General features: G+C 41.4%; 1 protein-coding gene across 1 annotated transcript in view; it reads right to left on the bottom strand.

Annotated features, from left to right (window-relative positions):
- The window catches only part of EXOC4 (exocyst complex component 4), a 497,223-nt gene that overhangs the window by 365,491 nt on the left and 110,535 nt on the right, over positions 1-21,197 (bottom strand). Inside the window, exons 8-9 of the mRNA XM_073652485.1 lie at positions 15,535-15,680; positions 13,896-13,984 (exon numbers count right to left, since the gene is read on the bottom strand). Coding sequence (XP_073508586.1) covers positions 13,896-13,984; positions 15,535-15,680 — 235 coding nt within the window. The remainder of the gene's footprint in view (positions 1-13,895; positions 13,985-15,534; positions 15,681-21,197) is intronic.

Here is a 21,197-nt window from a genome sequence, read left to right as displayed (position 1 = left end):
AGATCTCTACACAGGTGTTCAATGGGATTTAAATCTGGACTCATTACTGGCCACTTCAGAACTGTCCAGCGCTTTGCTTTCAGCCATTTCTGGGTGCTTCTTGAAGTATGTTTGGAGTCATTGTCCTGCTGGAAGACCAATGACCTAGGACACAAACCCAGCTTTCTGACACTGGGCACTTTATTGCGACCCCAAATCTTTTGGTAATCATTAGATTTCATGATGCTTTGCATACAGTCAAGGCACTCAGTGCCAGAGGCAGCAAAATAACCCAAAAACATCTTTGAACCTCCACAATGTTAGACTGTATGTACCGTGTTTTTTTCTTTGTAGGCCTCATTCCATTTTCAGTAAACAGTATAATGATGTGCTTTACCAAAAAGAGCTATCTTGGTCTCATCTGTCTACAAAACGCTTTCCAAGGAGGATTTTAGCTTACACATATCTTGGCAAACTGCAGTCTAGCTTTTTTAAGTCTCTGTGTCACCAGTGGGGTCCTCCTGCGTCTCCTGCTATAGAATTTAATTTTATTCAAATGTTTACGGATAGTTCGCGCTGCCACTGATGCACCCTGGGCCTGCAGGACAGCTTTAATTTCTTTGGGACTTGAATGGAGCTACGGTCCAGGTCCAGGGAGATTAACTACAGTGTCATGGGTTGCAAACTTCTTGATTATATCTGGAGATGGACTTGTAACCTTGAGATTGTTGATGTTGTTCAACAATTTTGGTTCTCAGGTCCTCTGACAGTTCTCTTCTCCTCTTTCTGTTCTCAATGCTAAGTGTAGCACACAGACACACAATGCAAAGATTGAGTCAACTTCTCCCCTTTTTATCTGGTTTCAGGTGCAATTTTCATATTGCACACACCTGTAACTTGCCACAGGTGAGTTTGAATGAGCATCAAATGCTTGAAACAAAGTTGTTTATCCACAATTTTGGAAAGGTGCCAACAACTTTGTCCAGCCCATTTTTGGGGTTTTCTGGGAAATTATGTCCAATTTGCCTTTTCTTCTCTGTTTTTTTTTGTCTTGTTCCAATACACACAAAGGAAATAAACATGTGAATAACAAAACATGTAATTGCAGTAATTTTATGGGAGAAACACTTTATTATATGTAATAATTTCAAGGGTGCCAACACTTTCTGCCATGACTATATCTATTTTTAATACACACGCACACACAGTAACAGGGTAAACAAGGTAAAGATGACACATTTCCTTTGTATTTTAGGCAAAAACAAAAAATATATTTTTCATTTTAAAAAGTACAAAAAGGTAAGTGGGCTGATGCAGAAGTTTGGGCACCCTTGGAGATTTGTATGCTCAGATAACTTTGACCATGGTTTCAGACCTTAATTAGCCTGCTAGGGTTATGGCTTGTTCACCATCATCATTAGGAAAGGCCAGGTGATGCAAATTTCCCAACTTTATAAAAACCCTGTCTCCTCTAACCTTGTGCAAAAAACAGCCATGGGTTTTTCTAAGCAGCAGGCTAGCACTCTGAAAATGAAAATGGTGGAGGCTCACAAAGCAGGAGAAGGCTATAAGAAGATAGAAAAGCGTTTTTAAGTTGCCCTTTCCTAAGTTCGAAATGTAATTAAGAAATGGCAATTAACAGGAAAATATGGTCAAGATAAGGTCTGGAAGACTAAGCAAAATTTCAGTGAGAGCTGCACGTAGGATTGCTAGTGAGGAAAATCAGAACCCCCTCTTGATTGCAAAAGACCTTCAGAAAGATTTCCAGATTCTGGAGTTGTGATACATTGTTCTACTGTTCAGAGACACCTGCACAAATACGGCCTTCATGGAAGTGTGAACAGAAAAAAACCTCTCCTGCATCCTCACTATAAAATTCAGCGTCACAAGTATGCAAAAGAACATCATCTTGACGGTTCCATGCTTGGCAAACTTCTTAACATTGGCCACTTTTGAAACTGGGATACCAAGGTCTTTGGAGATGGCCTTATTCCCCTTGGAAGTCTCGTGTTTGCCAATACCAATAGCAGTTCTGATGTCCTCAGACAGCTCCTTCGTCTTCACCATTGTCACAAAGGATCAGGGCCTACCATTGGGCTTTTTAAACAGTGAAGTCATCATTCATTGGCTAATTCATGTTACATGAGCAGTGACAATAAATCATAGGAGAATCTCTTTTGTGATTTGCCACAGGTGACTTAAATTGTGTTTCCATAATAAATTAATGTAAAGGGGGCCAATACCAGTGACACAGCAAGCTTTAGGTCTTTCTATTTTTCCATCCAATTGTTTTTGGTTTTAAATTATTGTTTAGTATTTAGGAGTGCTCTATACAAAAAAAAAACAACAACTTCCACTGGATTCTTTTTTTTTCCCCAAGAGATATTCCACCACATTGTGTACTTAAATGATGAGCAGGACTGCATATGTCTCTATATTATATACAGTACAGACCAAAAGTTTGGACACACCTTCTCATTTAAAGATTTTTCTGTATTTTCGTGACTATGAAAATTGTACATTCACACTGAAGGCATCAAAACTATGAATTAACACATGTGGAATTATATACTTAACAAAAAAGTGTGAAACAACTGAAAATATGTCTTATATTCTAGGTTCTTCAAAGTAGCCACCTTTTGCTTTGAGGACTGCTTTGCACACTCTTGGCATTCTCTTGATACAGAAAAATCTTTAAATGAGAAGGTGTGTCCAAACTTTTGATCTGTACGGTATATATATCTCTCTCTATCTCCGGAAACAGCACGTTAATGGAAATCATTGAAAAAGGTGGACTTTGTTCACAAAGTGGAGTATGTATATGCACAGAAACAAAAATACATTTTCTGTTTGAGAGCATCTAATTCTACAAGTATGGAATATAAAAGGTACAGCTCAAAACAGAAGTTTCTCTTCAGGATTGGCTTCCTTACACACAAACATGTGACATTTAAGAGGTAAAGGAATTGTCCAGTCTTGTGACAAAAATCTGAAATCACTATGTGACTGCAGACATCTGAATCCTTACAGCATGTGTCCCGCACGATATCAGGATTCTCCGATGTCTTTGGTGAGTGCGGAAGGTCATGTGACCGCAAGTATGCGATTACATACATGTGGCCAAGTACCAACTAAATTAGCTCGACCTTGCTCAATTCACTTGTATTAACCGGTTCCCGACCGCCCACTGTACATAAACGTCGGCGCTGCCTGGGCTCTGTGCAGCGCCGACGTTTAAAAACGGTGGGTGGTCCCGCAGCGCTCAGGACCCCCAGGGTCCTGCTAGCGCTGCGGTACCGGTTCAGAGCGATAGCTCTGACATGTGGCATCATGGGGACCTGATTGGATCAGGTCCCCATGATGTTAACCTGTTCCTATCTTCTAGATGCCGCGATCCGATCGCGGCATTTAAAAGATAGGGACAGCCGGTGGTCGGCGATCGGGACCCCCCACATACCTGTCAGCGGCGGGGATCCCGGTGCTGTGACCTCTGACATCATTGAGACCTCATTGGCTCAGGTCTCGATGATGTCAGCGTCACACCAGCCAATCAGAGAGATCACCAGGGAAGTTTGTTTTAGCAACAAACTTTCCCGGGCGATCTGCCTGATAAATGCAGTTTCTCCTCCGATCTCAGTGAGAGAGCAGAGGAGAAACAGTGTGACAAGAGCTGTCAGCCTTGCCACTGTGAAAGTAAAAAAAAAAAAAAAAAAAAAAAAAAAAGAAAGTAAGAGTTAGGGTTAGTGAGTCTGTCAGATCAGTCAGTCCTGTCAGATCAGTCCAGTCAGTCAGTCCTGTCAGATCAGTCCAGTCAGATCTGTCAGTCCTGTCAGATCTGTCAGTCAGTCAGTCCTGTCAGATCTGTCAGTCAGTCAGTCCTGTCAGATCTGTCAGTCAGTCAGTCCTGTCAGATCTGTCAGTCAGTCAGTCCTGTCAGATCTGTCAGTCAGTCAGTCCTGTCAGATCTGTCAGTCAGTCAGTCCTGTCAGATCTGTCAGTCAGTCAGTCCTGTCAGATCTGTCAGTCAGTCAGTCCTGTCAGATCTGTCAGTCAGTCCTGTCAGATCTGTCAGTCAGTCCTGTCAGATCTGTCAGTCAGTCCTGTCAGATCTGTCAGTCAGTCAGTCCTGTCAGATCTGTCAGTCAGTCAGTCCTGTCAGATCTGTCAGTCAGTCCTGTCAGATCTGTCAGTCAGTCAGTCCTGTCAGATCTGTCAGTCAGTCAGTCCTGTCAGATCTGTCAGTCAGTCAGTCAGTCCTGTCAGATCTGTCAGTCAGTCAGTCCTGTCAGATCTGTCAGTCAGTCAGTCCTGTCAGATCTGTCAGTCAGTCAGTCCTGTCAGATCTGTCAGTCAGTCCTGTCAGATCTGTCAGTCAGTCAGTCCTGTCAGATCTGTCAGTCAGTCAGTCCTGTCAGATCTGTCAGTCAGTCAGTCCTGTCAGATCTGTCAGTCAGTCCTGTCAGATCTGTCAGTCAGTCAGTCCTGTCAGATCTGTCAGTCAGTCCTGTCAGATCTGTCAGTCAGTCAGTCCTGTCAGATCTGTCAGTCAGTCAGTCCTGTCAGATCTGTCAGTCAGTCCTGTCAGATCTGTCAGTCAGTCAGTCCTGTCAGATCTGTCAGTCAGTCAGTCCTGTCAGATCTGTCAGTCAGTCCTGTCAGATCTGTCAGTCAGTCCTGTCAGATCTGTCAGTCAGTCCTGTCAGATCTGTCAGTCAGTCAGATCTGTCAGTCAGTCAGTCCTGTCAGATCTGTCAGTCAGTCAGTCCTGTCAGATCAGTCCTGTCAGATCTGTCAGTCAGTCCTGTCAGATCTGTCAGTCAGTCCTGTCAGATCTGTCAGTCAGTCAGTCCTGTCAGATCTGTCAGTCAGTCAGTCCTGTCAGATCTGTCAGTCAGTCAGTCCTGTCAGATCTGTCAGTCAGTCAGTCCTGTCAGATCTGTCAGTCAGTCCTGTCAGATCTGTCAGTCAGTCCTGTCAGATCTGTCAGTCAGTCAGTCCTGTCAGATCTGTCAGTCAGTCAGTCCTGTCAGATCTGTCAGTCAGTCAGTCCTGTCAGATCTGTCAGTCAGTCAGTCCTGTCAGATCTGTCAGTCAGTCCTGTCAGATCTGTCAGTCAGTCCTGTCAGATCTGTCAGTCAGTCCTGTCAGATCTGTCAGTCAGTCCTGTCAGATCTGTCAGTCAGTCCTGTCAGATCTGTCAGTCAGTCAGTCCTGTCAGATCTGTCAGTCAGTCAGTCCTGTCAGTCAGTCAGTCCTGTCAGTCAGTCAGTCCTGTCAGTCAGTCAGTCCTGTCAGATCTGTCAGTCAGTCAGTCCTGTCAGATAGTCAGTCCTGTCAGATCTGTCAGTCCTGTCAGATCTGTCAGTCAGTCAGTCCTGTCAGTCAGTCAGTCCTGTCAGATCTGTCAGTCAGTCAGTCCTGTCAGTCAGTCAGTCCTGTCAGATCTCTCAGATCTGTCAGTCAGTCAGATCTGTCAGTCAGTCAGATCTGTCAGTCAGTCAGATCTGTCAGTCAGTCAGTCCTGTCAGATCTGTCAGTCAGTCAGTCCTGTCAGATCAGTCAGTCAGTCCTGTCACATCAGTCAGTCAGTCCTGTCAGATCAGTCCGGTCAGTCCAGTCAGATCAGTCCGGTCAGTCCAGTCCGGTCCCGTCCTTTCAGTCCGGTCCGTTCAGTCCAGTCAAAAAATATAAAAATAAAATGGCCCGTCAGACTTATACCGCAGAAGAGGTGTATGCCCTGCTGTGTTCTGACACTGATGACAGCGCAATCTCAGATGGAGATATGGATTTTGAGGGCTTTAGTAGCGGCGACACTGAGAGCCCAGAAATGAGCAGTGATTCTGTTCCATCCTCAAGCCCAAGGACCAGTACAGCAATAGGGGCAAATAGCGCTACTGGAGAAACGTCTCCAAATCAGGGAACACTGCCCAGTACAAGCGCTGTCCCTGCTACTAGTGAATTGGCGCACGCCAATGTACAAGGGGCGTTGCCACATGATCTAGCATTTCCCAGATGGGAGGCTTCAGATTCGGCTGCTCCATTCAGCCCTGATTTCAACGCCATTCCTGGTATAAATGTGGAGGTGGAAGATTTTGGACCAATTCATTTTTTTAATTTGTTTTTTACAGACAGCTTGCTAGAGCATATTGTCGTGCAAACAAATTTATACGCGTCCCAATTCATAAGCCAGAATCCCCGATCTTACTATGCTAGGGCAAATTTATGGACACCAACTAATGTCCCGGAAATAAAAAAATTTTTAGGACTTACATTTGCCATGGGGCTTGTTAAAAAACCGAGCATTCGATCCTACTGGTCCAACCACCCTGTTCAAGCCACCCCTATGTTTTCAGTCATTCTGCCTAGGACCCGTTATGAAATGCTCATGCGGTTTTGGCATTTTAACGACAATAGTCAATGCCTGCCCAGAAATGCCCCAGAACATGACAGGTTATATAAAATTAGACCCATCATTGAAAATTTGTCAGAAAAATTCTTAAGCCTCTACACCCCAACACAAAATATTTCTATAGACGAGTCCCTTGTAAAATTCAAAGGAAGACTGCACCTCAAGCAATTTATCCCATCTAAAAGGGCAAGGTTTGGAATAAAGCTCTATAAAATGTGCGAAAGTTCAACCGGATACACATCCGCTTTTCGCATATATGAGGGGAAAGATAGCCAACTAAACCCACCAGGATGCCCTACTTATCTGGGGACATCTGGAAAAATTGTTTGGGAGCTGATAAGTCCATTTTTTCAAAAAGGCTACAATCTATATGTGGACAATTATTACACCAGCATACCCCTATTTAAAAGTCTGGTTGAACACAACATCGGGGCTTGTGGGACCATCCGTAAAAACCGTCAGGGGTTTCCACAACCATTGGTCAACCAAAAGTTTCAAAAGGGGCAGTCAGGGGCTGTACGCAACGGAGAGCTGCTTGCCCTGAAATATAGGGATAAAAGGATATTTTTGTCCTCAGCTCGATCCACACAGATGCCACAAGGGCCACTGTAGAACTAGGATCCACCACTCTGAAGCAAAAACCTGTGTCAGTCATTGACTACAACAAACACATGGGGGGTTTGGACCTTGCAGACCAGGTTCTACAGCCATACCAGGTATCAAGAAAGTCCTATACCTGGTATAAAAAGTTGGTTATTTATTTGTTTCAGGTGGCCACATACAATTCTTTTGTGTTGTACAAAAAAGCAGGAAATTCAGATCCTTTTCTTGATTATCAAGAAAAGGTAATTGAAAATCTTGTCTTTCAAAGTGTTAGCCCCGCTCATCCATTAGAATCTGAGGATGTGAAAAGACTCACTGAGCGACATTTTATTGCACTTATTCCAGCAACGGAAACAAGAAGGAACCCCCAGAAAAGATGTCGTGTATGTACTAAGAGAGGAATGAGGCGTGATACCCGCTACTATTGCCCACAATGCCCATCATTGCCAGCCTTATGCGTCACTGACTGCTTTAAAATCTTCCACACAGAACCACGTTTTTAAACTGTAAAAATGTATCCCAATTTGTCATTCAAACATTTGGTTCATTTAGTGAATGACACATTCGAGTAGAGCTCACTTAATTTCCAGGGGGGGTTCTCCAGAATCTAAACCTTCCATTGCGTGCTTGTTTCTGGAAATCATCCATTGAGTTAAAATGGTCACTAAACCCATAGATGAATTCCCAGAGGGGTTTCATTTCCAAAATGGGGTCACTTCAGATTCTTTAGCTCTGGTACTCTGAAAAGTGCCAGAACAGCATAATCCCCCCTGAAGTGACCCCATTATAGAAATGACACCTCTGTGGGAATTCATCTATGGGTTTAGTGACCATTTACCTATCTACTTATTTTCCCACCACTAGATTAATTTATACAGAGGAGTAGATTGTAAAATTCGGTCACTTGTTGTGGGTTTCCTCTGTTTAGGCACCTCAGGGGCTCTCCAAATGCAACATGGCGTCCGCTATCCATTCCAGTCAAATTTCCATTCCAAAAGTCAAATGGCGCTCCTTACCTTCCAAGCCATGCCGTGCGCCCAAACAGTGGCTTTGCACCACATATGGGGTATCAGCGTGCTCAGGAGAAATTGCACAACACATTTTGGGGTCCATTTTTTCTGGCTGCCCTTGTGAAAATTAAAAATTTGAGGCTAAAGTAGCACTTTTGTGTTAAAAATGTGTTTTTTTATTTTCACACTTCAACATTATAAAATTCTGTGAAGCCCCTGGGGGTTCAAGGTGCTCACCACACATCTAGATAAGTTGCTTGAGGGGTCTAGTTTCCAAAATGGGGTCACTTGTTGGGGGTTTCCTCTGTTTAGGCACCTCAGGGGCTCTCCAAATGCAACATGGCGTCCGCTATCCATTCCAGTCAAATTTCCATTCCAAAAGTCAAATGGCGCTCCTTACCTTCCAAGCCATGCCGTGCGCCCAAACAGTGGCTTTGCACCACATATGGGGTATCAGCGTGCTCAGGAGAAATTGCACAACACATTTTGGGGTCCATTTTTTCTGGCTGCCCTTGTGAAAATTAAAAATTTGAGGCTAAAGTAGCAGTTTTGTGTTAAAAATGTGTTTTTTTATTTTCACACTTCAACATTATAAAATTCTGTGAAGCCCCTGGGGGTTCAAGGTGCTCACCACACATCTAGATAAGTTCCTTGAGGGGTCTAGTTTCCAAAATGGGGTCACTTGTTGGGGGTTTCCTCTGTTTAGGCACCTCAGGGGCTCTCCAAATGCAACATGGCGTCCGCTATCCATTCCAGTCAAATTTCCATTCCAAAAGTCAAATGGCGCTCCTTACCTTCCAAGCCATGCCGTGCGCCCAAACAGTGGCTTTGCACCACATATGGGGTATCAGCGTGCTCAGGAGAAATTGCACAACACATTTTGGGGTCCATTTTTTCTGGCTGCCCTTGTGAAAATTAAAAATTTGAGGCTAAAGTAGCAGTTTTGTGTTAAAAATGTGTTTTTTTATTTTCACACTTCAACATTATAAAATTCTGTGAAGCCCCTGGGGGTTCAAGGTGCTCACCACACATCTAGATAAGTTCCTTGAGGGGTCTAGTTTCCAAAATGGGGTCACTTGTTGGGGGTTTCCTCTGTTTAGGCACCTCAGGGGCTCTCCAAATGCAACATGGCGTCCGCTATCCATTCCAGTCAAATTTCCATTCCAAAAGTCAAATGGCGCTCCTTACCTTCCAAGCCATGCCGTGCGCCCAAACAGTGGCTTTGCACCACATATGGGGTATCAGAGTGCTCAGGAGAAATTGCACAACACATTTTGGGGTCCATTTTTTCTGGCTGCCCTTGTGAAAATTAAAAATTTGAGGCTAAAGTAGCAGTTTTGTGTTAAAAATGTGTTTTTTTATTTTCACACTTCAACATTATAAAATTCTGTGAAGCCCCTGGGGGTTCAAGGTGCTCACCACACATCTAGATAAGTTCCTTGAGGGGTCTAGTTTCCAAAATGGGGTCACTTGTTGGGGGTTTCCTCTGTTTATACACCTCTGGGGCTCTCCAAATGCAACATGGCGTCCGCTATCCATTCCAGTCAAATTTCCATTCCAAAAGTCAAATGGCGCTCCTTACCTTCCAAGCCATGCCGTGCACCCAAACAGTGGCTTTGCACCACATATGGGGTATCAGCGTGCTCAGGAGAAATTACACAACACATTTTGGGGTCCATTTTTTCTGGCTGCCCTTGTGAAAATTAAAAATTTGAGGTTAAAGTAGCAGTTTTGTGAAAAAAAGTTAAATGTTCATTGTTTTCTTCCACATTCCAAAAATTCCTGTGAAGCACCTGAAGGGTTAATAAACTTCTTGAATGTGGTTTTGAGCACCTTGAGGGGTGCAGTTTTTAGAATGGTATCACTTTTGGGTATATTCTGTCATAAAGGCTCCTCAAAGTCACTTCAAATAAGATGTGGTCCCTAAAAAAAATGTTTTTGTAAATTTTGTTGTAAAAATGAGAAATCGCTGGTCAACTTTTAACCCTTATAGCTTCCTAACAAAAAAAAATTTTGGTTCCAAAATTGTGCTGATGTAAAGTAGACATGTGGGAAATGTTATTTATTAACTATTTTGTGTGACACATCTCTCTGATTAAAGGGCATGAAAATTCAAAGTTTGAAAATTGCAAAATTTTCAAAATTTTCGCCAAATTTCCGATTTTTTCACAATCAAACGCAACTGATATCAAAGAAATTTTACCACTATCATGACGTACAATATGTCACAAAAAAACAATCTCAGAATCAGGGGGATCCGTTGAAGCGTTCCAGAGTAATTACCTCATAAAGTGACAGTGGTCAGAATTGAAAAAATTGGCCCGGTCACGAAGGCAAAAACAGGCTCTGGCGCGAAGTGGTTAAGGGACACAGTGCATGTCTAGTTGGAATGTGGCCGGAAGTATGTAAATCACATACAGTACTTGCAGTCACATGACCGACCACTCTCAGCCTCAATGCCTAAGACCGTGCGCTGTTGTAAAGATTGAGAAGTCTGAAGTCACATACAGTGACTGCAGACTTATCACAAAATGGGAAAACCCTTTTAAGATGCTGTGGATTTTATTTTAACAAGTGACAAAATAAAAACAGTAAAAAGCATCTTAGCATAAAATACGACGGTAACGAATATTGTCACTGATACCTATAGCGATAAGAATATTTGGAAACTGACAAGAGAAATAGAAGAAAAATGTGTTTCTATATAAGTTTTACAATGGAAAAATACCAATGTTTTATATCAATCTTAAGTAGGAGGAGAAGGGAATGAAAAATAAAGTATTGAAACCAACAGTATTCTTTAAATTGGATGACTGCATTTGAAATCACGGCATGAACAATGTCAGTCTGAACAAAGCCTTTAACATGGTATAATCATGAATGTTCAGCCTGGATAAACCGTATTTAGAAAGATTTTATTAAGGAGAATAAACTGAGTCCTTTCCCCTCTGCATGTACCATATTGACTATCCATTTAATCCAGCTCAAATGATCCCACATGAAATGTCATGCGTCTCTGACAGAAATAACATTCTGGATGCATGGTCCTGCCAACAGGAACATGTGGCCAAAACATATGAGAATCCTAGCATAGCCATTTCTCGCTTTATTCCATTACAGCAAATGCTGTTTTATTACATAAGATTTTGAATATAAATGTGGAAACATAAGGATGTCAGAGAAGCATTTATACAGCATAAAACTACAGCATCAGGCATGCAATATTTGCCCATGGATCCATAAGGATAATTTAATAATTTTTGGCATAGAGCTCAAAAAATTTATTTAGAATAAAAAAAGAGGAATATAACAAAATAAAATATTTGTCAACTAATCTGACTTTTTAAAGGGTCGACATTGACTTTTAGAATTGTTACTTCCAATAGTTGGCACTAGTGTTCATGTCCTCTTCCTTTCTGAAGTGATTATTTGCATATTTAAATTCCAAAGAAGAGCATTGCATGGTCTAAAAGTTTCCTTACCGCAGACTTGGTGCTTTCTGCAAGGAGAAACTTTACCCCTTACAAACCAGTACTCCTGCTTTGCACTAATGAGGAGCAATCACCCTGAAACACCTGTCTGCAAATTGACCATTTCTCCAAAGCATTTTAGGAGCCATATGTCAACATTACAAAGCCAGGCAACATGTTGCTTGGGCTACTGTGAGCAGCCTGCGTGGACTAAATGTGCTACCGTGTCCTGTAGCGCAGTGTTCCCCAACTCCAGTCCTCAAGGCCCACCAACAGATCATGTTTTCAGGATTTCCTTAGTATTTCCCAGGTGATGTAATTATTACCTATGCAGGTGATGTAATTATTACCTGTGCAATACTAAGGAAATCCTGAAAACATAACCTGTTGGTGGACCTTGAGGACTGGAGTTGGGGAAGCCTGCTGTACCGTCTCCGGACTTGTGTCTCTCATCAAGCACATCTAAGACATCATTGGTCAGCAACTGCAAAGGGAGCTGCCAACAGTGGATCTTGATAATTTGCTTGTCCAAGTGAATTTAGTGTCGCAGAACATTCCTCAGACAGCCATTAATAACCTCACTGATAGTATGCCAAGGCGTGAAAATATGTGTATTTCTAAGCTTGGCAATCAGTTGATGACTATAAAAAAGCACTCCCACTAACATTGGTATTGCTTAAATGTGTGTGTATGTGCCTGTAATGTTGGGTGAGTCTATTAATATACTCACCTACCACTGCTCTCTCCAGTGTCCAGCGACGATCTTCCGCTCTTCTGAGTGACGTCACCGCAAATGAGACCTGCTGGCTCATTCTAGACTCTATGCGTGTGCAGGAAGTCTCATTTACAATGAAAGTCTATGGAGCCTCGTTCTGATGCTCCACAGAATGTAAAACTCACTTCCGGGTCACGCAGAGTGACCGGGAGGAGCCTACAAAGGGGTGACGTCATTGAAAGAGCTGAAGAACGGCTTGGGACATCGGAGAGAGCGGCGGTGAGAATGTTAATATACCCACACTACATTTCAGACATATACACACATATTTAAATAATAAAAATGTTAGTGGGAGTGCTTCTTTAAATCAAGATGTTTTCAAAATTATGTCTCCCCTTTTTCAGCATTTGCATATCATTAACATGTCTATCGATCCTGTGATTTCTATAATTTCGCAACTTTTCCTTCATGGTGTTGCAATTTCAATGTTGAGGAGTGTATATAAATACACACTGTATATATACCCATATTACCTATACATCCATATAACATTTCATATATTATACTTTATATACATTTACATTATTTTTTGTGATTTTTCACAAAATAGTGATGCTATTCAGTGCTGGAGGCCACAAGCTGATGCTTCACCTCTATGAACCTAATTTATTATTTCATCAGGGAATATACTGATATAGAAATTCCCCACACCACCCCCATAATATTTTAATAACAGACCTTCCAATTTCTCTGGAGAAATGTACTGAATTACAATCGATGGCATAGTAAACTGCCTTTTGTGCACTTTTGGTCTCGACTGTGAATAGGTCAAGTAAAATGGCATATAACTGAGTGAGGGGAGTTTATATTCTATGCACAAAGTATGTTTATGAATATGAAAATGGCACAAAATGATTAACTTAAAGTCAAGACAAGGATTTTTACGAGAAAGTAAATGACATCTGAATTGTCGGATAAGTTATCCATTCGGTATTGTTACTGGTTCTCCACCCCCTCCTCCCCAGGATGAAGTCTTAATGAAATCTAACCAACAAAATCAAGAAACAAATTATTTTCTTGCACGTTGAAACCCTCCGCTGTCAAGTGTCTGACCCCTGTTTGATAATCTTATTTCCTGAGAATCAAAAAGCTGGAAATATAAGCTTCCCAGAGTGTTAATTGCAGCCCTGCTCTGTTGCTAATCAAAAAATTGGATGTTTTGCATGAAAATACTCTACTAATTAATTCTCAGTCATAAAGCTCCTGGTTTTAATAAACCCTCCTTGATTGGATGGTCTTTGTAAAGAGACTGCGGCTAATCCAAGGCGTTGAGGGTGGGAGGGGGGGGGAGAGAAAAAAAAAGGAAAAGAAATAAGTGGCCTTATAAAGCCTGGATAAAGTGATTGCATTAATAGCAAGGAACAATCCTGACTCTGCTGTGTTCTAGAAAAAGAAAGATATTGACCAACTAGTGCTCTGAAAACAAGGAAGGAAATAGAAGAGTTAGCACTTCTTCAAGGATTTCACAAAGGAAACTAGTTCTTGATCTACCTGGAAAATATCAAAGCTATCAAATGAAAAAAATAAAAAAGCAACATTTCCAGGCACAATATAAATAAGTATAATACTGGAAGCCATAATGTGGCTTGGGGGCCACATTCAGTTTGTGATCATCTTTCATAAAGAAGTATCGAAGATGTAAAGTGTACCTTGAAGTTCCCCGCTTTTGCTGTACAATTCTCTCCTTTGTTCTCGCAGATAAGCGCTCATACTTATTGCGTGTGAAGAGGACTCAAACCTTAAAAAAAGAACAAAACAAAAAAAACAAATAAGTTACATATACGCAATTACTTTAAACCCACACCTTTACACTAAGGATGTGTTTCCACATAGGGTTAAGTTAACAAAAAACACAAGTTTTGATAGGGGAGTATCAGCTCCAAACGCACAGTAAAAACAAAAAAAACCACTATGAACCCACCCTTAAGGTTCCGGCACATAGGGCAGATTTGTTTCATTGAAAGTTGCATGGCAGATTTTACTGCAGTTTTTCAAACCTCATAATGGTGGGTTAAACCAGCAATAAAAATCAGCAAAAAGCATTGACATTTTAAGGATTTAAAATTTTTACTGCATTTTAATCTTCGCAGGAAGCAAAAGAGATTTGGCAAAATCTCATCAACTTTGTTGTTAAGTTCAGAGCTAATGAGCTACCTTGCTGGAAAATCCATAGCTAATAAGTTATGTGTGTGCAAGGAAGCCTGAGTGCTCACATCCTGACTTCATTTTAAAGCAGTTGTTCGAGTTATAGATATTGATGACCTATGATAGATAATTGATATCAGATTGGTGGCGGTCCGACACCCTGCACCCCCAGTGATGAGCTATTTTTAGATCAGACAGTGGGCAGCCGTAAAGGGAGTCTGTCAGCACAGAATGACTGTTCAAACCAAGTACGGGCGCCCTGTGATCCACAGAGGGGCCAATCATTTATATACACCTTCCCACCTGCTTGGTTTCCATCTATCTCTGCCCTTCTCTGGCCCTATGAAGCCAGAGCGGTCAATCAAAGAAGAGGTGGGTTGAGATAGAGGGAAAACAAGCAGGTGGGAAGGTGTATATAAATGACTGGCCCCGCTGTGAAGCATCGAGCGCTGGCACTTATTTTGAACAGTCATTCTGTGCTTACAAAGTCCTTTTAATCAAATCAACAGAGTCAGAGTCAAACAGCACAGCTCCATTTATTATTTAGTGGCCGCTGGCGATAACTGCAGGTCAGCTGCTATCCTACTGTAGAAATTAGGTCATCAATATCATTAGCATGGACAACCTCTAACCGAAATGGAATACAGAACACAATGGATGGAAATGGAGCTTTTTTTCAGTCATTTAAATACTGGTAAAGTATGAAAACATTATTATTATTATTATTATTATTATTATTATTAACAACAAAAAAAAAAGACTATCATTTCTTAAAGGGAGCCGGTCATGTAAAAAAGAAACACTATTAACCTGCAGATATGGGGTTAATCTTCAGGTTAATAGCGTTCTGAAGCTGTCAGGCGCCTGAACTGAGAGCCCCACTGCCGGGAGGAAATGAACTATATTCCTCCCGGCAGGCTCGGGCTTTCAGTCATAGGGGTTGGGCGGCATGGCTTCAGTCACCGCTCAGTGCATAGTGAACGGTGGCTGTAACCGCACCCCCGAATCTGACTGATAGCAGATTCTAACAGCTCTGTTAATGCAGTACAGAAATTAAAAATTTACAACCTATTATTTCTTATACCTTGTCTACAACCCTCTCGATATGATAAACTCTAATAAGAAAACTACACTATTACGTACTTAAAAAGAGAATTTTTAGGCCTTTGAGGCTTCTTCTTTGCAAAAAAAGCTGCAAATTCTCGTCCAGTGCTAGCATAGCTTAGCTGCGAAGATGGTTCAGAAGGCGTCTTTGTGTTCTTCATATCCAGATATTCGGTCAAAAGAATCTGCAAGAAACAATAGTTTATAAAGTTTACAACAAAAATGATAATAATAAGGGCTCTATTTACTTCAGCAATAAGAAACTGCCTATGTACAAATATATAAGTATTCGTATATGCAAGTATATGAACAGGTTGTGGAGAAAGACCGAGTTGTTAAAAGATCTTTTGAATCCATTTAGATTATCTTAAGATCGCATTTTTTTGTGCTATGTACGGTATCTACAGTACTTGACTTTTCTGCTGCTTTTACCAATAGATTGCCACCAAACCAAGAAGACCTTCCGTCTTGGTTAGGTGTTAAGTTTGGCTTTGGGATGGGAGAGTATATGGATGAAAGAAATGGTAGAGTAATTTTCAATTTTTCTTAGCAGCTAAGCTTTCAATTGGGTTTTTGAAATATTATGACCTGTAAATGGTATGTTCTCAGATTTGCCTTTGCAAAATCCAACATATTTACTGTCTGTGTTGGATATCATACGTTGGGCGCTCAGATTTTGGCTGCATCTGCGTCTTGCGAGAACCCCAAGACCGCAAGTGCCGACACCACTGGAACAGCGGCAGCACAGGAGGAGAGTATAAGCTTTTTAATTTTATCGGGGCCAAACATTTAGATCAAGAAGGTTTTGTCCTAGTAGTAGACAACCCCTTTAAAGGTTAATCAAAAAAAGGAGAAAAAAAGTAAAGAAAGTAATAAGATACTGTACCTGAAGTCTAAATATTCCTCATAAAAAGGTGAAAAATACAGGATACATAACATTTCTGCACTATTGCTTAAAACATTCAAATAATAGAGACTGGCTATGAACGGAGCGTCTACGGGACACTACCGATAGAAGAAATTTCCTTTCAACTCTGTATAAAGTCAACTTCAGCCTTAAAAAATTGCCATTAGAGGTAACGACTAAACAAGCTACCTTGATACTGTAAAAAAAAAAAAAAAAAAAAACATTACCGGAAAAGCTTTAAGGGTAATTTAGGTAATGAAATAGCTGCCAGCAGAATTAAATCCATTAGCAATGGCAATTGTACAATTAGAAACACCATTAATGTAGTTTTGCTAACGTTTCTTAACTCAATGAAAACAAAAATTAAAACCTTTAACTTGATAGAAGCACTTTAGCAAACTCTGGGAGAGGGCATTTAATTGCTTAAGCACCATAAACTACTAAAATGCTTCAGGCAAATAAGCTTCAATGTCTTGAATGTTCACTTAATAAGACCATTTCAATTATTAACCCTTAAACTAGCTATATACTTGAGAAAGCTGTCATTAGGCTAATATCTATTCTTTCTGACCCCTCTCATGCACACTCACCTGAGAGGAGCATGCTTGTGTATGTGTTTTGAATGTGGAGAGAGGACCAAGACACCTGTTTTATCCTTTGCCTAAAATCCAACAGCTTCTCAATTTTTTTGCTCCAACCTTCTTCAGCCGGGAAAAGATGAAACACCCCACAAACACTGTGTGATGCTTTGGTGGAGTCAAAATCTGTGGATTCAACCAACATTACTCTACTGCAGTGTTCCCCCAAACAGATCATGTTTTCAAGATTTCCTTAGTATTGCACATGTGATGAAATTATCACCTGGGCAATCCTAAGGAAATCCTGAAAACATGATCATTGGTGGCTCTTGAAGATTGGAGTTGGGGAATACTCAATAAAACGGACTGTGCAGGCACTCTTGAAAATTGTGACAATGAAGGGATTTTACTTTCAGTAACTTTTTTGCTCACACTCCTTGACAGTTCACAAAAAAACAGTTCAAAGTAAAAACAGTATATAAAAAAAAAAGGTTAAAATAGCAAAACTAAAATTCAAGACCTCACGGAAAAAAAATCGCCACACAGATACACATATTAATAAACATACAAAAACACACAAGTAGTGCCATTACGCCTAGTGAAATATCAAAATTAATCTAATCTAGCTGTTTCTGCTTCCAATTTAATGGAAATTGGGAAGACTAATTTATTCAGCATACCACATATCATTCCTAGTTGGTTATATATTCGTACACTGGAGAAACTTGGGAGACGCACATAAATATTTTAATTAATTTTTAAATTATCATTTCTATGTTCTCATTTTTGTGTAGTGATGATTTTTGTGACAGCAATAGCTTAGCATTCTAATTTTTATGAAATGCTATAATATCAAAGCAAAGTCATGAAATAAACAAAAGCGTTGTAAAGATTTAACAAGGCTCTATTTTAGAAAATACGTAGAGATTATTTTTTTTCTCTCATTTGAAAATAAGTCGGACTTTAACCAATAAAGGTCAGACCTAATTAGGGCCTAAGGACCAAGCATTCTTTTTTTGATCATTGGGGATGAGTTTTATGTTTAAAGGTAACCTGTCAACAGAATAAAAACATATTAAGCTGTAGATATGGGGTTAATTTGCAGGGTATTGGCGTTATTAACCTGCACGGCGCCGAACACTGCAGGGAGAAAATTAACTTTATTCCACCCGCAGCGTTGCGCTTTCAGTCACAGGGGTGGCGCCAGTTCAGTCACCTCTCTGAGAATACAGAGAGGCGGCTCTAATCGCACCCCTGGCCCTGAATGACAGCCGGCTCCAATGCATGTATACTCAGATCGGTGACTGAATCCGTCCAGGCGCCACCCCCGTGACTGAAACCAGAATGCTGCTGGAGCAATACACTTAATTTTCCCCCTGCAGCATTTGGCTAAGTGCAGGCGCCGGGCAGGTTAATAACGCTATTAGCCTGCAGATTAACCCCATATCTGAAGGTTAATACGATTTTTTTGGATACAGGTTTCCTTTAATGGCTGCCGGGAGAAATAAAGCTCATTTCTACCCAGCAGAGGAACCCTCAGTGCAGGTGCTGGGTAGGTACATAACGTTATCAACCTGCAGATTAACCTCATAACTGCAAGTTAATAGCACTTTTTTTTACAAGACAGGTTCCCTTTAAATAGAAAACTATTAAAACTTTACCTTGAAAACTAGGAAGTCAGAAGGTGAGCTCAGAATGTTTGGCTTCACCAGTCATGTGCTGTAGTCGTGCCATCAATACTGCAGGGCAAGTAGGGCTCATTTCCTTATTTTTAAATTTATTTATATTTTATCAACCGCAAATTAAAAAAATAAACCAGGAAAAACCCTTTAATTAGTTTCTCTTTATTCAGCCTTTTGCATGTGAGGCCCAAATAAATGGCAGATTAAAATTTTTCTACTACTGGATATCACAATGAAGCAATCTTACTGCTGCAGCTTTACATTTGGGCAATAATAGATAATAAGTAGTGTTGAGCGAGTAGGTTCTATTAACCCTTTCGCCGAGTATGCTCGGGCTGAGCTCCGAGTATTTACAGCTGCTCGGTGATAAGGTTAAATCGCTCCCGTGTGCATTATTTGCGACTGTTTGACAGCTTTATTACATGGGAGAAATGTCTATTTCTTACACATTCCTCACATGTAATAAAGCTGTCAAACAGTTGCAAATCATGCACACGGGAGCGATTTAACCTAATCACCGAGCAGCTGTAAATACTCGGAGCTCGGCCCGAGCATACTCGCTCAACCCTAATAATAAGTATACGGTATTCCACTGGGTTATACTCAACAGTTAGGAACAAAAGGAATAGAATCCCTGCTCTACCTATGAACCAGGCAGCAGGCTACTGCTGACTGCAATTAGTTTTGAGGGAGTGATTACTTTTACGTTTTTTGTCCTCCATTTCTGTGCTAATAGTTATGTCTTATTAGAAAAATGTGCCCTTGCAAGGATACTATTTGTATGGGATTGTCCCTGTCACAGGCACCACTGACAAAATGCTTCTAATGGAGCATCTTCTTTGTTTTTGTCTAATGGTCGTTATTCCGCTGCATTAGCTTCAGAAGAAGAGACGCAAATAAAAAGATCCCAGTGTTTATCGCTTTACTTACTTGAGGGGAGCTTGTTAAACTGACTTATTTTGGCACCCTGTCTCATTAGCTCCATGAAACGCCCCTCGAAAGAAAATGCTACAGCTCACGCCTAGAGGTTCTGCTAAATAAAACTCGGGTTATGTAACGAAACACAAATGTATTTCTTTGATTTCAGGTACATTAACAATCATGCTACATCTTCAAAACATGGAGCTTCACAGCAATCTAAAAAAAAAATTACAGTTTTAAAGCTGTCGGTTTTAAAGAAAGCAAACTGAAAATCTAATATTAGCACTCAAGCAATACATTAAAAAAGACATGATTAAAAATGTCTCTGATGTTGAGATCGGGCAAAATAGAAAAAGATTTCATATATCAATTGGGGTCCCCTGGGTGAATGGAATCTACAAGATTGGTGATAACACATGCTTAATACCACTTAACAGAGAGGCCTTTGGGCCCACCATTCTCAGAATCAGCGGATGTCTCAACAGCTTGACCCTCAGTGACCATATATTTATCACCTAATGTCACGGGTGTCAGATCTGATAGACAGTCACCCTGCAGTTGTCACGCCAGGTTTGGGAAAGACTTAGTGCAACACAGATTGAAAAGGGAAAGGGAGCCCAGACATTAGGGAAAGGGGAAAGTGGAGACTTCCTAGTCTGGTCTAGCGTCACCCTGTCTCCCCTAAAGTCCCTACATTGCCTCCTCAGCAATCTCCACACACGTGCCTCGCCCTACTCTCCCTGGAGTATGGCTACGGCTAGGGATGGAAGGAGATGAGCACTAGTCAACCGCCACTAAAACTCTATAGACAACAAGGGTAGACAAAACAGGGGAAAAGTCTTAGCTTTAGATGAACTCCAAATAAGCACACGGCCCCAAGCTCCAGAGAGGACGAAGCACTGCTCCTGCTAAGCTTCACAAGTAGAAATGGATATAGCCGGCGACTCCCTCTCAGACACACCAGGTATATATACACCCAGGCAGAGAGCTAATTAGCAAGAGAGAGGTAGTCACTCGGTCCTAAAGTGGCAATGACAAACGTAGAGATCTCCTGCAACCCACTGCAGGGCGACTGTAACCTCTGACACACCCGTGACAGCAGTTGGTTGTAGAAGATCTCTCCGTTTGGCATTACAGACACCTTCCTATTCTGTCTCACGCTAGGACCCAGCAGCTACCTCCCTCCTGCTCTAATTGGTACCCAGGTCTGGGTATATAAATAGTTTCACTTTGCAGCAGGGAGGCGCCAGTTATACTCACATGTTTCCTTGTGAATGCTTGGAGTTCTCAGACTGCTAACTTCCTCTGTGGTGCTAGGAGGACGTTTTGAGTTGAGTTATCTCTCTGAAGTCGGCTAAAGCAAAGTTACTTTCCCCCGTGTTTGTCTCCCTTTTTGTCTTTAGTTATTAGTGGGGATCGACTAGTGGTCATCCCCCCTTCCCTATCCAGGGCCAAGCGCTAGGGAAATATAGGGTCAAGGATCCTGTGCAGCGATTGGTGAGGAACCAATATAGGGACTGTTAGGGGAGACCGGATGATATCAGATCAGCCTAGGAGGTCTCCACTTCCCCCTTTCCCTAGAGTCTGCGCTCCCTTCCCCTCTTCCCTTTGTGT

The sequence above is a fragment of the Phyllobates terribilis genome, unplaced genomic scaffold (assembly GCF_046119375.1).
Source record: "Phyllobates terribilis strain yellow unplaced genomic scaffold, ASM4611937v1 Scaffold_11__3_contigs__length_659146591, whole genome shotgun sequence".
NCBI lineage: Eukaryota > Metazoa > Chordata > Amphibia > Anura > Dendrobatidae > Phyllobates > Phyllobates terribilis.
The sequence above is the reverse complement of the archived record's forward strand: the minus strand, read 5'-3'. Positions and strand labels throughout refer to the sequence as shown.